Below are 16,172 nucleotides of genomic sequence, written 5' to 3'. Positions count from 1 at the left end.
TGGTTTATATGTTTTAAATTGGTTTAAAAATGAAATTAACTAATTTTAGACACTGGATACAAACTGCAGGCGGCAGATTTTAACAGCAGGGGGAGAGCGCATTCAACAGATGATGTGTTCTGCTCCAGATGACAGCCGAGGGCCCGCACAGCCGATCAGTCTTTCCGGGGTTCAAACAGCAAGTCGGGTGTGCTTGCTGAGAGTCAAGGGACGCCGATGATAATTTGATAGTTACTATATATCTGTGCAGCGTTTGCATCAACAGCAGGCAACACTGCCTTTCAAGAAAACGCCCGGCGCGGCACGACACCAAGGATTTCATTTAAGTAACGTTACTAACTTACAACGGCTAACCGTTAACAGCTAAATAGTTAGCCACGGCCGCAGACAGGTAATGTTAACTAGTTTTCATTATCGCCATTCCCTTAGGGCGTTGAGGTGCATATCTAGCAAATTAGTTATGGTAACGTGAACTATTTTGACGTGCTTTCACTGAAGTTTATTGTGCGCTATCTGTCAGGTTAGCTAGGTGTAGCTAACAACACGTCAACGAGTCTGATACATTCAAGTTTATTCAGCTTAGTAGACAGCTGCATGCTAACTAAAGCTACAGGAAGGTCTTAACATTGCATTTACAGCATGTCTGCATAGCCTTATTCATGCAATTTAACAAGTACACTATATAATGTAAATGTGTCGTTTTTAGCACTAAAAAGTTTTTTTAATCACTTTTGGACACCGTACCTAGTCACGTGACTGTATGCTATACAGATTGTTGCAACAGGTAGTTAATCTCACTCGGCCAAAAGTTACAGCCAGTTCCGGTTTGTGATGTTATATGCAGAGAAAGAGCCTATTTAACTTTGTAACAACAGCTGTAATGTTTAGAGATCAAATGCAGAAGGAAGGAATAATCTTATTACTGGTTTTATAATGTTATTTCCCCTGGTGTGTCACAAAGTATCAAACCTGATTTGGATACCATGATATAAATAGGGTGTAACTTCCTGCAGAGCTGAAAACCTGGAAATGCACAACTTAATATTGTCTCTCCAGCAGTTAGCACACATCTGGTCATCTGTATACAAGGCAAGGATTGCTCTAGTGTTTTATGCGACTGCTGATATTTACTTTCTTTTTTCTGTGTTATTGATAAAGGCTTGAAATCATCACGTTTAGGTAATAGAACAGTATGCAGCTCAAGCTTGAATTTGGTCTGGATAATGCACACAGAGAGGAAACAAAAGTCCAACTTGGGGACAATAAAGTCTGACTATAAAAAAGTTTATTGATTTAGATGTTCATACACAACAACGCTTTTATGTTTTTCTTGTGGTGTAAAAAATGAGCACATGATGTGAGATGTTTCTGCTGTCGTAAAAAAGGTTATAAAATAATTTTGTCCTGCAGCGCAAATATTCTTTATCCAAATGGTTAGAAGAGTCTGGGGATTCTGGAAAATGCCTTCAAAACCACAGAAAGTGTTCGAAACAACCTTGTGGGATTTACAAATATCGTCAGGAGTTTATTTTTGAGAAAAACTGATGTATGATTCTGTGACGAAGTGAGGCTTGGTTAGTCATGCACTGCACTAGTGCAATATGAGCAGTCAGCCAGCTCGGTAGGACCTATTCATACCCTTCTATATGTCTGTTTTCAGGTATGTCTGAAGTTAGTCTTGAGGCTGAATCGGGGAAGACCTCAGCCGAGGACCCTCAGATGGATTATAAGGAGGCTGACGAAGCAGAGGAGAGTTTGAGTGAGGGTGTGAAACAGGAGAGTGTAGACACAAGTAGGGGAAAGGATGATAGAGATGAGGTGCTGTACGACATTGATATTAACAGTGCTGAAGAACATTCAGAAAACAGTGACAAGGATGTTCAGAAAGAAGATGAGGGCATTCAGAGTGAGAGTGTGGTGACGTGCAGTGACGGCGCTGCTGCTGCACACGTGTCTGGCAGTGTAGACAATGGGGGACACGAGACAAATCATCATGTTGAAACAGCTGAAACGCCAGAGGAGAGTGGAGATTCTCACACTGAAACAAAGGTGATATTTACCTTCACTTTGGGCAATCAACCTCTTCTAGTACTTCCTTACTGTGCTCCTGCTCATGTTGCTGTTTTGATCTTGATTTGCTGTGGTGGTGGTGGTGGTGGTGGTTGTCTCTTTCCTATCATTACATTTTCAATTTTAGATCAAATTTATCGGTAATCAACAACATGAACATGAGTTATAGCTTTCAATTGATTGGGTTTGTTCCTCCCTTTTACGATAGTATGTTGTGTTTCAGATTTCATTCTGCTTTGCTGGAGGTTTTAGAAATATAGCTGGTGTAAGTGTTGCTTTTGGTGCACTTTGTGGCTTTCTTGCTAATTATAGGTGTGATGTCTCTGTCTGTGTAGTGTCTCTGCTTTGTATGAATACTGACTGATCTCAAGGTGATTGTTGAGATGGATTCAACTTTGGTGTTTTATTATTATGTAATATATGTGTATATTATGATATATTTTAGTATTCATGCTCCATCCTGTCAGTAAGTACACTTCTCTACGCCTATTTTTACCTTCTTCGGTTCAACGCTGACTCTGTGAGTGAACGTGTGCATGATGTGTAAATTACAGAGTTTCCTCACAATGTTTCCCTGTACGTAAGTTGGGTAAAGCAGAGCTCTTGAATTCTACACGCTGTCAGTCACATGGCTGGGTAAGTGAGACGGATTTGGACTCCTGACTGCACATTCTCAGGCAGTCCCACTTTTCTAGTGGAATGTGCAACTCCTCGGGCTGTTGAATCACGTTCTGCTTTGGGCCGACTGCCAGTGTTACATGTCAGATTCCATGAATTTGAAAGCAAAAATCCTTCCTCATTAAGTCCCCCCCCGAACGCGTCACAGTCGTCACCCAGAATTTTGACTATGAGGAACATTTTCCATCCTTTTGCAGCTTGAACGCGACATTGTGCAGCACGATTGTGTCACGTTGTAGTTTGAGAGGCAAGACCGTGACTCTTTCCTCCTCGGCTGACGCAGCTAATTGAACAATTAGTTCATTGTTGTTATCCATCCCTCCCACATCATGTTAGCTTGTATCCTGGATACTGAACTGTTGGAAACAGCAAACCATGACTTGCCATACCTTGTCCCTTGGCATGCCTAATTAATTCCCAGCCACTATTTTACTATCTCTAGTTCAGTAGGGTGACACTATTAGCAAGTCTTCCTGTAAAATGTTTGCAGATGGTGGGTGGGATCATTTTGGCTCTTAGACCTCTGATCCATTGTTAAATTAGTCCCAGTACATTTTGCAATATAGTAAGAAGACTATTAAATCAGGATTCATGGATAGTTCTGGTACAACTGCAGCTAAATGGGGGGAAAAAAAAGAAACAAAACACTGCTGGTCAGCAAATTTTGTTACAATCACTCCTCATTTACACCCTCTTTTTAAATACATGTAATCAGAGACATGCCCTTGCCAGACAGCCAGTTGGAACTTTGTGTCAGAGAGGATTATCAGACAGGAGTCACTCTTATCTGCAGAAGGTGGTTAGACAGGCCTACCAGTGCATATTTCTGCTGCCCGCCTGCCTGCCTGCCTGCCTGCCTGCATGCGTGCGGGCGGGCATCATATGGCCTTTAAGTATTTATGTGTGTGTCACATGAGTGACACAACACTCAAAGTGATTCACTTTAGTCTTTTTTTAAATATGTTATATTCTGGTTGAGCATATCAAATCTATGGTTACGGGTTTTTGCTTTAAAGGAAGATGTTTTGACTCCCAGAGAGCCAAACAGCTTCTTTACATCCAGCCTTCCTTGCTGGGACATGTTTTAACCCTTTATACTCCTTTATAAACACCCAGACAGTACGGTATGAGATGTGTGATTAAATCCAAAAAACATGTCCACATATATGCAAAGTATTTGAGTATGTTATGAAATAAATGACCCACCCTTTTAGTATCTTAAGACTATAGTTAATACTAGTTTTGTAGAAGCTATTATTATGTTTATATTATTTAATCTATTTTTGCTATCCATATATTTGGGGTCACTAAATCTTCTTAAGGGCTTTGTGCTGCTTATCATTGTTGGGACAAGCTGCAGTCCCCACATACAGGTTGTGTTTTGTGTTTGTTTATTTGTTGGTGAGGTTTTAAGTGTACTAACAGTATTTCTTTAATTCACTAAATTGTACTAAAATCAGATTCTGTATGTTTACTCAGTACTGCAAGTAGTTGTACCTGGTGGTCAGTAAAAACATAACTTACTAAATGAATTAAAACTGCACATGCTTGCTTTGATATTATAAAGTATTGTTCATATAAACCTCAGGATTTAAACTCACTTTTTGCTCACACAGTGAAACCAGTCAGTCCGATTAGAGCTGACCCAGATCTTGTTACCTGGTGATCTGGTAGCCATTTGCATTATTTAGACACTGATCAAGGTCCACAGTTGAAGGATCATCTCTAAGAGGTCAATTGAGATTTATTGATTGCAATTTATTTCAGTGCTGATGCACTTGATCAGGTGTATAGCTAATCCACATTTATCAGCTTTACACTGTTAGGCCTCACAGAGCCACTATGCAGAGCTTTATAGTCGTTAGGTAAGTGTCCTAGTTCCCAAGTCCACAGTGTTTAGGCCACAAAAAATTGTACCAAAACTAGTGCAGATGTATCTTAAGCCTGCAACTAAGGGCAGTCAGTTCATTGTAGCCTAAACAAAACTGATGTTGCCACAAACTGTTGTCTCCACCCTTTGGTTTGCTATGAGCCAACAGAAAATTTACTGCTAAGCAAGGCACTGTGTCACTGTGTCATTTTAACCCACAGGCACATGCGTTTAAGATGAACAGTGATTTGTATGTTTTCATAAAGATCATAACAGGTCTTTCCATGTGATTAATTATGTTAATTATGTTTAAGGATAAGGAAAAATTTTGTTCCATGGATGTTCCTGCATCACAAGACTTTCCAAGTTGGACCACAAAATGACTAGTTATAAATGTGGTCTGAAATAGTGAATGTCAGTATGAAACAAAGTCTTGTATTTCCTAGGATACACTAACAGGAACGTACACAGCGAATGTTGTCTGTCACTGCCATAGAGAACAACAGATCTTACAGATAACTGGTCCCATTTTTTGCATAGCTTGATGGGTGGGAGCATTTAGCACTAAACATTTACAACACACGTAATATAAGACAGCCTTCACAATATAACCAGTGATTTATAACCAGTAATTTATGTATGTAAAGAGTGAGGGTAGTGACATCCTCTTACAAATATATTACATCCTGGTTTGTTAAGTTATTGAATAGAAACAGTTTTGCAAAATAGGAGAGTGTTGAAATAGGTGTCAGTGGTTGCACAAGAGTGTCGTATCCTGGTGATGACTGTAATGCTGCAACATAACTGACTTAAAGTTCACAAAGCTCTTCATCCTGTCCAGGAATTAGTGAAAGGAATCATAGAAGGACGGCAGATTGACCAGTATTAAGGCATATTTTTGCAGTAATTTGCTTGAATTGGACATGAATTGGGTGAAATCAGTGTTACATATACATTTTTTAATATATACATCTTAATCTGTAACCCATTTTAATTATCAGTTAATCTCTCAATCATTTTCTTGATTAATCGATTAGATGTTTGGTCTATAAAATGTCAGAAAATAGAGGAAACGGTTGATTACTGTTTCCAGAAGCCTAAGATGCAACTTCAAATATCTTGTTTTTTTCCCGTCCAACAGTCCAGAATCTAAAGATATTTAGTTTACTGTCATAGAGGACTAAAGAAACCACAACATATTCACATATAAGAAGCTGGAACCAGAGAGGTTGTTTGTTTTTTTCTTTAAAAAACGACTCAAAATGAATCATTGATTATCAATATAATTGGCATTTAATTTTCTGTCAATCAACTAATCATTGCAGCTCTACAGTGCATATTACATAATGTTTTGGGTATTCTCATGCTGAGTAATCAAAATTGGGTTAATTGGATCATGTGAAACGTTCAAATTGTTCCCATTAATGTACTGTCTAGGTCAGAGTTGTTCATGTCATCACTTTGATTCCACTGAGCAGCTACAGTATCATTATCAGTATTGAACCCTGGCACAGGCCGATAATTCACATATGTAGCAGCGTCCACAAGATGGCAGCCCACAACTACTGTGTCCTCCAAGTAAATCCTGAATCCTCTTTCTCTTTATTAAGTTGGCAAGGAAAGCTTTAAGCAATAACCTGCTTCATTCACCTTCCTCATTATAGGAAAGCACAATGGCTGAGGAGTCCCAGAGAAGCTCAGCCGCTGAGATCCCAGTCACCAGCAACGGAGAACTGGATCAGAGCCCGGAGACAGTATTCCAGAGGGTAAGGGTTTGTTTAAAGAGGGAGAGAGAGATAAAAATGCCTCTCAAAACTGTATAATTGTCTGAGACAGTGCATAGTTACTGGCTTCTAAATCAAAACCTTGACTAGGTCGTCAAGGTCGTTCATTTGAAAGATGGCATCCTAAACAACAACACTACCCACCTGTTTATGTATTTCACTGATACATCAAGCATAATATATTTCATCAAATTGACTCAGCATTAAAAAATTCCTCTCCTGGATGAGAGGAATTGTTTGTACAAAGAGGAAATGTACACAAAATAGGTTTAATTTTCCGTAGCAATGACGTACTCAGGCGAGGCGAGATCCTGCTGCAGTGAAGTCATTCTGATGGAGACCTCAGGGTGCCCTCTCTTTCTCATCCGTCTGACTGTGAGTTGGCAGAGCTTCCAGATGGCCTGCTGATTACTCCTCATAGCTCACAGTCACACTGTCAGTCTGTAGCAGGGACAACGTGGCAACAATAAGCGTGTATGCAGCTTTAAAAGGTTTAATCTTAATAAAATTGGATCGGACGGGGACTGATTTTGTTCACAATCGGTGAACCTTACTTTGAACGTTACAGTGACTTAAATCTTATGAAATGTTTTCCTCTATAAAATCATCCATCCTCCTCAATCAACAGTTCATAACAATACACCAGCACAGCCCACTCCATTCGTATGACTCAGTTATTTAAATTTAGTCACATCTTCTCTACTCGGTATCCTGGTGATCTGCGTCTCTCCTCTCTGCTCTATCATTTTTCTGCCCATCTCAACCTTCAGTTTAAGATGTTGAAGGGAAATTAACACACAAGTGCTCCTTAATAACAGCAGAAAGCAGGTGTGTGGAGAGAAATAGCATGTTTTATATAAAACTTAAGTTTGCATTTCATGTAGCTTAAATTTTATTTTTTTATTGTCAAGCAACTTCAGGACGGATTGACCTAAGCAGTCACTGATTGTCACTGGGGTAGTTTAGCTTAGCTTAAAACTTAACAAAAGTTAAAACTTGGTCTGAATTCATATTTCTATATTTTTTAGTTTTTATGTAGGTGGATCACTTTCACCAGGCGAGCTGGTTAGATATAGATTTGTGGGTTTCTGTGCGTCCATGGCGTCTGCAGCTGTCCGTGTAAACGTCCGCTCAGTAGTATATCTGTGGCTTTATGGGTTTACCTGTCATTCTGCCTGTCTGTTAGGTACCACTAAACCTGTTAATATAATTTCTGTTTGATTTTTTTTTTTCCATAGGACCCTTACTCTGGTGGACCTGGGGCCCTAAACCTCTCAGAGTCTTGTGTAACCTCCAGCAACTTTGCCTCAACAACAGAGGGCATTATTGAATCAGGACCATACAAAGGTAAAACACTCCTCTCCCATTTTCTGCTGTTGTTCTCTTTTTTTAATGTTTCTACTTATTCCTAACTGATCACAGAGTTCGGTGATGCAGCAGCTTATTAGGATTTATCAGAACTTTAAAAACAAACTTTGTCCAGCTCGTTGCATTATTTAATTTTTTTTTTTTTGCATCCTGTTGTGTTTACAAATCGTTTTTCTCTCCATGTATTCTCAGAGGTCCACTTCTGGGTTGTAATCTCTGTGAAATATGAAAAGCAGACATTTGAATTTGTAAAGGTGGACATCCAATTGAATTTAATTAGTTTCTTCTGATCTCCACGCGGTAACCCTCCTTTCCTTTTCATCATCATGCCCATGTTACAAATGCAAATAAAAATCTCCCCATGGAGGGACGAGCTGATGTTGCCATGGCTATTTTTCATGTTATTTACTCTGGATGAGGTAGGCTTTTGTTCAGTAACACATTCATCCTTCAACATGGGGAGAGCCACCCTAATTAAAAATACACACAGGAAATCAGCATAAATGAGAAATTCCCCCTTGCACTCCTGTAGGTGGGGCGGTGACATACTAATGAATCATAACTCTGAATATCTCCCAGGGTCAGCAAGCCTGCCCACATCTCCCGTGACACCTGTAGCTCCCAGCTCAGCTGTTGCTAGCCGCCTGGCGCGCTCTTCCAGCGATAGTCAGGCCGAGAAAGGTACCAGCTGTGATGGAGTATGAACAAGATGATACTGAATCGTCATCATTTACAGTCTACACAAAATTAACCACAATCTACTGTACCTTTTCTTCGTCTTAATTACTTTCTTACCCTCTCCTCGTTCCCACAGGCTGTGCTCCATTCAGAATCAAACCTTTCTTCTTCTCCTCTCTCAACTTGCAGAACTGTTTATTGGTTCTCCACCCTTTACCTCTGCACAAGTCTGGGCTTAATGAAGTAGTGATCTGCTTTGCAATGGTTAATGATGAGCCTTTCCTCCGTAGGGTAATTTTCCTAAGATCTAGATCTGAAGATTTCTAGATCTCATGCAACCTCTTGATGCCGAAAGCATTTGCTTGGCTTGGAAAGAAAACTGCTTTCACATTTAATCTCAGTGGGTTTTTTCCTGCTTGCAACCTTTGTCCTTGCAAAAGTTGGCACCCATAGTCTCTCTTTATGGAGTCCCGAAACTAACAAAATGTAGTAAAAGATTATCAGACAAGTCAAAAGTAAATAAATTAATACATCAATAAATAATATTGTCAGTTAGATAATATAGTAGTATATAGTGTAAAAAGAAATATACTTTTCTTTTAACCTCCAATCAGTTGGTGAAAAAAGTAAAAAAAGATCCCCCAGCAAAATTGAATATCTCATTTAAGACAACGTAAACAAACTGCTGTAAGTACAAGTCATGGACAGACAGCGTGTCACTAACAGAGATTTTGAAGAGCGACCACCAAACCAGAATCTAACGAGTCCGTAGTGACATCTGCAAGTATGTTTACATGCTGTTTACTGTGAGCAGCTAATTAAAAATATTTAAAAATATGTAGCTGCTAACTGACATTAGCAGTGCACTTTTCCCTGGTGAATATATATATATGTATATGTATATATATGTATATATGTGTGTGTGTGTGTGTATGTGTATGTGTATGTGTATATACACATACACACACACACACATATATATATATATATATATATATATATATATATATATATATATATATATATATATATATATATATACACATATACATATACACATATATGTTTTTGGTTTTTTTTATTTTTTTGCTGATGCGGAAAATGATCAGATCAGTGACTCAAATCCGTGATACGATCGAACCATGAGATTTGTGATCCTTTGCACCCCTAATCTCAGACAGATACTGTAGCATCTGGGTATAAACTTGTGATATTAAGCATTTTAGCTGGCAAGCAAACACTAAGAAAGTTAGCTAGCTAATGCTACTTAGAAGTTTTTGTTTAGTTTGTTTGACATTTTAAGAAAATTACATTAAATCACATCTTCATAATATTGAGGATGACACAATAAAGTCCAAGACCTATTTCTACTGTGGTCCTTAATGGAGACAAGAGTTATAAAGATGGAAGCATGTTGCCTGTGAACTTTCAAGTAGCTTTAGCTAGCTAGCTTTGTTAGCATTAGCTTGTTGGCTAAAATTTTAAAGCTTTATATTTCTTTTTTACACTCTATTTTAAGTATTTAACTAACAGTATTAATTTCTTGGTGTATTCAGCTATTTTCGTCACTTGTCTGGTCCACTTAAACTACATTTTGTCACTTTTGGGGCTCCATATGTTTCAGCATTTCCCCTCTATGCCCAAAACACAATGAAGCACTTCACATCGCTTTTACTGTGACTGTTAGCATTTTAAAAGTGATACATCATGACTAATTGTATTTTAATGTTCATTTTGATTTGAATAATCATAGATGTCATCAGCTTCCCCTAATGCCTTCAATTTAGTATTTGGTCTGTAGAGAAGCTTCAATGTTGACAATGTCATTACACTGTTTGATAATTATTACACTTGAATTGTACCTCCCTAATTTTCACCATAGCTCTATAGACTGCAAATCCAATAACTCAATCACTCACTAAGTGAATGACTTTTAATTGTCCAGGCGCTATGAACGCACAACCAAAGAGTGGAGCAGTGGTCCTTTCAGATGACTTAAAGAACCCAGCCATGGAAAAACTGGACCTAGTGAGAAAGTGGAGCATCAACACATATAAAGTAATCCTCTCTGTCCTTGATTTATTATGTCTCCCTCTACTCTGCTACTTCTCTGAGCCTTAGTCCAACTCGTTAATTAGGATTTTGGAAGAAAAGAGAACTATATCCCAAACTGACAACCACAATAACTGGTATCTTTTCTTTCTTTAGACTTTTTATTTTGGCTCCTCTCTTTCTCTCTGTCTTTTTCATAATTTCTCTCCTCTTTGTCCTCTTACACAAGTGTCAGCCTCAGTATTTTAAAATGCACTTTTAACTCTTATCAGTATGCGCTGTTATTAAGCTAGCTGTTCTCTGCAGTGCACCAGACAGATCCTGTCAGAGAAGCTGGGTCGGGGCTCAAGGACTGTGGACCTAGAGCTGGAGGCCCAAATCGAAGTCCTCCGTGACAACAAGAGGAAGTACCAGAATGTGATCAAGCTGGCTCAGACGCTGGCCAGTCAACTGTCCCAGATGATGCAGACACAGAGGCAGCTGGGCGACGCCTTTGCCGACCTCAGCCTCAAGTCACCAGAGCTCCATGTGAGTCTATATATTTAGACACATTGAAATCAATCAGATTAGGTCATGTTTTTATCTTTACTTAGTGTCCTAGCAGAGAGTCATAAAATAATGCAGAGTATGTATTGGTTTGAGGGCCACCTGCTGGGAAGTTTCATGTTTCCTCACACTCTCTTATCCTTTAGATTACAGTTTATTGTTGCTGTTGTTTGCTGTGTATGTTTATTTAATTTTATGGAAGCATTACATGACATTACATGATGTGCACATTCTGTAAACTAGGAAGTTGATAGCTTACAAGGCAGCTCCTTTACTTCCTGTTAATCCTCCAGCTGTGTTAATAAGTTCCTTTTTTTTGCGTGAGTAAATAAATATACTGTACAGTTATATCATGAAAATAAATGTAGCATTTTATATCTCAGATGTGAATGTTCTTTAGTGAATGCTGTGCTGTAAATATATTGTTGTACTTGATCCTTTATTATGTCTTACATGGTCTGCCAATTTAGTATTGCACTTCCAAAAAGTCGAGGAACACAAGAGACAGATTTTAAAAAATAAATTATAAATAATGTTTTCTTTTTGTTCCAAATGTGGGTCTTGCTAAAAAAAAAACACTGGATCCTACATTTCCCATAATGCAACTAGATAATGTCTTTTTATAGACCTTCCCTGCCTTGTAAATGCCCACGCCATTTAAACTCCAAGCCCCCAGTTTACTTTCTGTTAAAAATTTGTTTTCTATGAAAAAAGTAACACCTCCACACTTACTCTAAGCCGCACAATGTAATCAGGTCAACAAGAATGTTTGTAAAAATGAGAAACACACCCATATTCATACATCTATACACACACTGTCACAATTTCGATTCTAAATCGAAAATCGATCGAAATGAGCATTTGGTTTCGACCTTCGAAATCAAAAGTAGGTTTCTTTTTTTTTTCTCCACCCTCGCCTACTTGGACGTGTTCAGCGCAAGTCCGAAGGAAACAAAATAACGTTTCAAAGACACCACAGCGTAGCTTACCGGTAGCCTGCAGCTGCATTACTTTTCGGGACACCATGGCCACTTTCAGAGTCGGAGAGCCACCAGGATTAATTCAAGCTGTTGTTGTAAAGTACCCTTCTGCCATCTAGTGGCTCTTCTTTTTGTATTTAACAGTTTGTTCCCAATTGACTGGTGAAATAAGCTATTGTTATTACATTTTAACTGAATTATTTAAATTTGACCATATGGTCCAAGTGTGGTACACTGGCGGCTATATCCCACTTGACACCCTGTAGCCTATCTTTTAAAAGAGGAATTTTAAAAGGTAAATGACAGTTGTCAGGGCATAAAATCAATGATCTGTTGATCTTTACAAATCAAGACTCGGTTTAGCAATGGCATAGCCGTCAGTGCTGAAAATAAAATGTTTAAATCGAAAGTCAAATCAAATCGTGGATTTGGAAAATCATGACACCCATAACGACAGGTGTGGTCAACCATCCAACCCGCCCAGGGTGATAAACATCTCAAAGCAATTAATAATTCATAAAACACATCAAAAAGAACAGGAATACAAAGGCCATACTTCAAAAACAATATGTCAAAAATATCACAAATATCAAAACATATACAGTATCTATATATAAACATTACGTCAGATTCATCATCACATATGTTCAAAAATATATAAGTAGTAAGCTAGAGTAAAGGAAACCTTGAATTCTTGTATAAAAGGGGGGCTTAACACCCTTCCATAAAATATTAACTAGATCAAATAACATTAAGGAAACTGACATTATATTTACAAATTTTAACATTTTCAAATGTGTGTGTCGGGATCTAGAAATATTAAGCCATCAAAAAGCTGCAAACATTTTTTATACTTTTTAGAGAAAATGTTTAATTTCGTAATCTTGATTCTGACCTCGAAGTGTAAAAGTCTGAAGAGTGAAAATATAAAAACCTACTCTTTGGAGTAGGAGGGTATTTAAATCACCTCCTCTTCTCAGAGATCTAACGTGTTCAATCCGAGTTGGGCAGAGAGTTAGAGGAATTTACGTTAATAACACTAGGGTCAGTATGCTTACAAGGTGCATTTATTGAGCTTCCACTACAAACATTATCGCATGAAAAATAAACTGTCTTAAGTTTCAGAGGGGTCACAGTGTGTGGGGGGGACAGATGTAAGACCCTTAAATAAGACAGATTCTAATTCTGGGGATATTTGTTTGTCTGATAAATTCACAAAGCTAATGAAAGTGCCCCTTTTTAAGATGTATTGAACATGTTGTTTTATTTATACAGTCTTAATAACTATTAATACTCCTTTATACTGTAGCTGATGAATCCTCAACAGTACCTAATGAGATCACTGAAATTTGTTTAACTCTGTTCTTCAGGAGGAGTTTGGTTACAACGCTGACACCCAAAAGCTGTTGTCCAAAAATGGAGAGACTCTGCTGGGTGCCATCAACTTCTTCATCTCCAGTGTGAACACGCTTGTGGACAAAACAATCGAAGACACCATGCTCAATATAAAACAGTATGAAATCGCCAGGTAATGCGTAAAATATGTGTTTGTCCTCTTTGCACGACAACTCAAATCTTCAATCCACACTTTTTTTTTTTTAACCATTTAGAGAAAACATTCGGCTGGATCTTTGTCACATCAACACCTCCAAAGAAACTCTGCTGTCATCGTCTAAATGTCTTCCTGCAAATTACTTTTTTATTTTAATCAGTTTAAATGCCTCACAAATTCCCAATTGTTTTGGTCCAAATTGCTTGTTTTTGTCTGAACAGCAAAGATATTCAATGGACAACAGTAAACAAGCATCAAATCAACACATTTGAGTAGGTGAAAGCAACAAATGTTTGGCATTTCTGTATAAAAACCTCTTAAATGAATACTTGATTAATTAATAATAATTGTTTTTCTGGCCGAATGATCGACAAATTGTTTCAGCACTAATGTCTTCTATTGGTGGTTCAATTAAACATGGATTTGGAGTTCAGGGTCACTATCATCACACTTTGCATGAATGTATAATGACACTCCTCTGCTACGTGTCACATATCGTAGTGCTTGCACACATATTACATATTTCTGATGCTTTTTCGTTAATAACACACTCGTAGGGTTGAGTATGATGCGTACCGTACGGATTTGGAGGAGTTGAATCTGGGTCCACGCGACGCCGTCACCATGCCCAAGATCGAGCAGTCACAGCAGCAGTTCCAGATCCACCGTGAGAAGTTCGAGAGGATGCGAAACGACGTCTCCGTCAAGCTGAAGTTCCTGGAAGAGAACAAGGTTGGCTCTTCCACATACCAGCGCCGACGTACTGTATTGACTCTCAGTTCAAGCGTTCTCATCATCTCTCTATTTTTCCTTTTGTTTGCTCCCAAACAGGTGAAGGTATTGCATAACCAGCTCATCCTGTTCCACAATGCCATAGCTGCCTACTACGCTGGAAACCAACAGCAGCTGGAAGAGACTCTCAAGCAGTTCCACATCAAGTTGAAAATGCCAGGTGGGAACAGTCCATCTTGGCTGGAAGAGCACTAATCAATCCTTTCTTTCCTTTTCACTCATTTAGTGGCTCAGTTTGTTTTGACAGGAAATGTCAAATTCTACAGAAACTACAGGAACCTCCCTCCTCCCTTCAACTCCGCTGTTAACTACTTTTCAAACTTTCAGAACTGTAAATCTTTTAAGGAAATACAAGAAAAGGAAAAAAAAAAACGCCCACAATCCGTTTTACTCTTGCTGTTATACTTAATCATTCTTTTCATCTCTGCAGTTGTTTGAAATCATAGGAAATGCACTTTTGTACTGTTTGACCAGTCCGTTAAACAGGTGCTGCAGTAAACACATTTGGAAACTGTAAATGGCCTTTTGTACTCCAGCATATGAATGTTGTATCCCAGCACGGCAGACATGTCGGGCTCTGTGAGGGCAACTACGGGGGATCAAAAACGACTGCCAGTTTTTCACCTTATTTGCATTTCTGTTATCAGCTGACTGAAATTGAGATGAACTTTGCTTTATGAGAGTCTGATCACGAAGAGACCGGAGACGGCTTTTAACATTCAACATGATTCTCTCATGATTTGACTTTGACACCTGTGGTGATGAACGAGGCCAGTGTTTCCCTGAGGCTGTCTGCTCTGGGGCGGTGCTGGGAGGCGGGGCTTGAGGGGGTTGCTGAGCCATACACGGGAGAGACTCAGCAGGCCAGGCATTTCTCCGCTGTATGTTTAGGAGCGGCTGAGTTTGACACTAAAATGAGAATAGCTGGTCCACTTTAAAGGTCAGTCCACCTTAAGTGAGCCTGGTCAGGTTAGGGCTAACCCGTTGCCGTTAATTTTGGGCTAGCCTTCACTTTTCCAGCAGTTGGGGAAACAACAGACAAAACTTTTCTTTCTCTTGAGAAGCTGCAGCATTTGTTAACTTACACACTGTAGCCTGTACTGTATATTTACTGCCAGATTGACAACTTACTGCTAACCTTTTCCTCTGCTCCGCTCGCATTCACCGCTCGCTCTGTCCACTTGCTCAACCACACACTCGCTGCGTACACACACATTACACACTGCCCTAAAGGAGCTACGCTACTCTTATAACAGTACCTTTCATGTAGAGATCCTTTGAAGAACGAGGAAAGGAAGGATTCTGGGATTTGATGCACTAGTCGATGACTCAAAACAATTCCACGATAACGTAGGGTGTTATTGTGCTCGCACAGTGTGCGAATGAAAATCATAATAGCCCATTGATATTAATGATTGTGTGAAATTTTAGCAGCAGGGATCATAAGAATGAATATGGGAGAAACACTGGGGGCAAAACAGCATTCAGATTTCTGGATCATGCAAATGCAAATTGACCTCTGATTTAAAGAGTCGTATTGAATTGACTTTTTTTGCTGAGACTTAGATGAGAAGGTGGATACCTCTCTCATGTCTGTCGGTCTGTTAAATATGAAGCTACAGCCAGTTAGTTCATGTCAGTATAAAGACCAGAAACAGCTAGCATGGTTCTGTCCAAAGCTAACAAAATCTACCCACCAGCACCTGTAAAGCTCATTAATTAACACTTTATATTTTGTTTCTTTAATCTGTACAGCAACCAAAGTGTAAAAATAACAATATGTGGTGTTACAGGAGATGAAT

General features: G+C 38.9%; 1 protein-coding gene across 3 annotated transcripts; it reads left to right on the top strand.

Annotated features, from left to right (window-relative positions):
• The first annotated feature begins 63 nt into the window (after positions 1-63).
• Positions 64-14,824, top strand: arfip1 (ADP-ribosylation factor interacting protein 1 (arfaptin 1)). 3 transcript variants are annotated; one of them, XM_042427870.1, is made up of 10 exons: positions 64-391; positions 1,661-2,049; positions 6,283-6,384; positions 7,641-7,749; positions 8,350-8,451; positions 10,394-10,506; positions 10,807-11,028; positions 13,397-13,554; positions 14,136-14,310; positions 14,410-14,824. In XM_042427870.1, exons 2-10 carry the CDS (start codon positions 1,663-1,665, stop codon positions 14,563-14,565), a joined length of 1,524 nt encoding a protein of 507 aa, XP_042283804.1. In that variant the 5' UTR covers positions 64-391; positions 1,661-1,662; the 3' UTR covers positions 14,566-14,824. The 3 variants fall into 3 exon arrangements, with proteins under 3 accessions (XP_042283804.1, XP_042283815.1, XP_042283824.1); XM_042427881.1 differs by lacking the exon at positions 8,350-8,451 and having other exon boundaries at positions 76-391; XM_042427890.1 differs by lacking the exon at positions 1,661-2,049 and having other exon boundaries at positions 87-391.
• Positions 14,825-16,172: the final 1,348 nt, after the last annotated feature.

The sequence above is a fragment of the Thunnus maccoyii genome, chromosome 2 (assembly GCF_910596095.1).
Source record: "Thunnus maccoyii chromosome 2, fThuMac1.1, whole genome shotgun sequence".
Classification (NCBI taxonomy): Eukaryota; Metazoa; Chordata; class Actinopteri; order Scombriformes; family Scombridae; genus Thunnus; species Thunnus maccoyii.
Note: the sequence above shows the minus strand (reverse complement) of the source record. Positions and strands in the feature narration are given on the sequence as shown.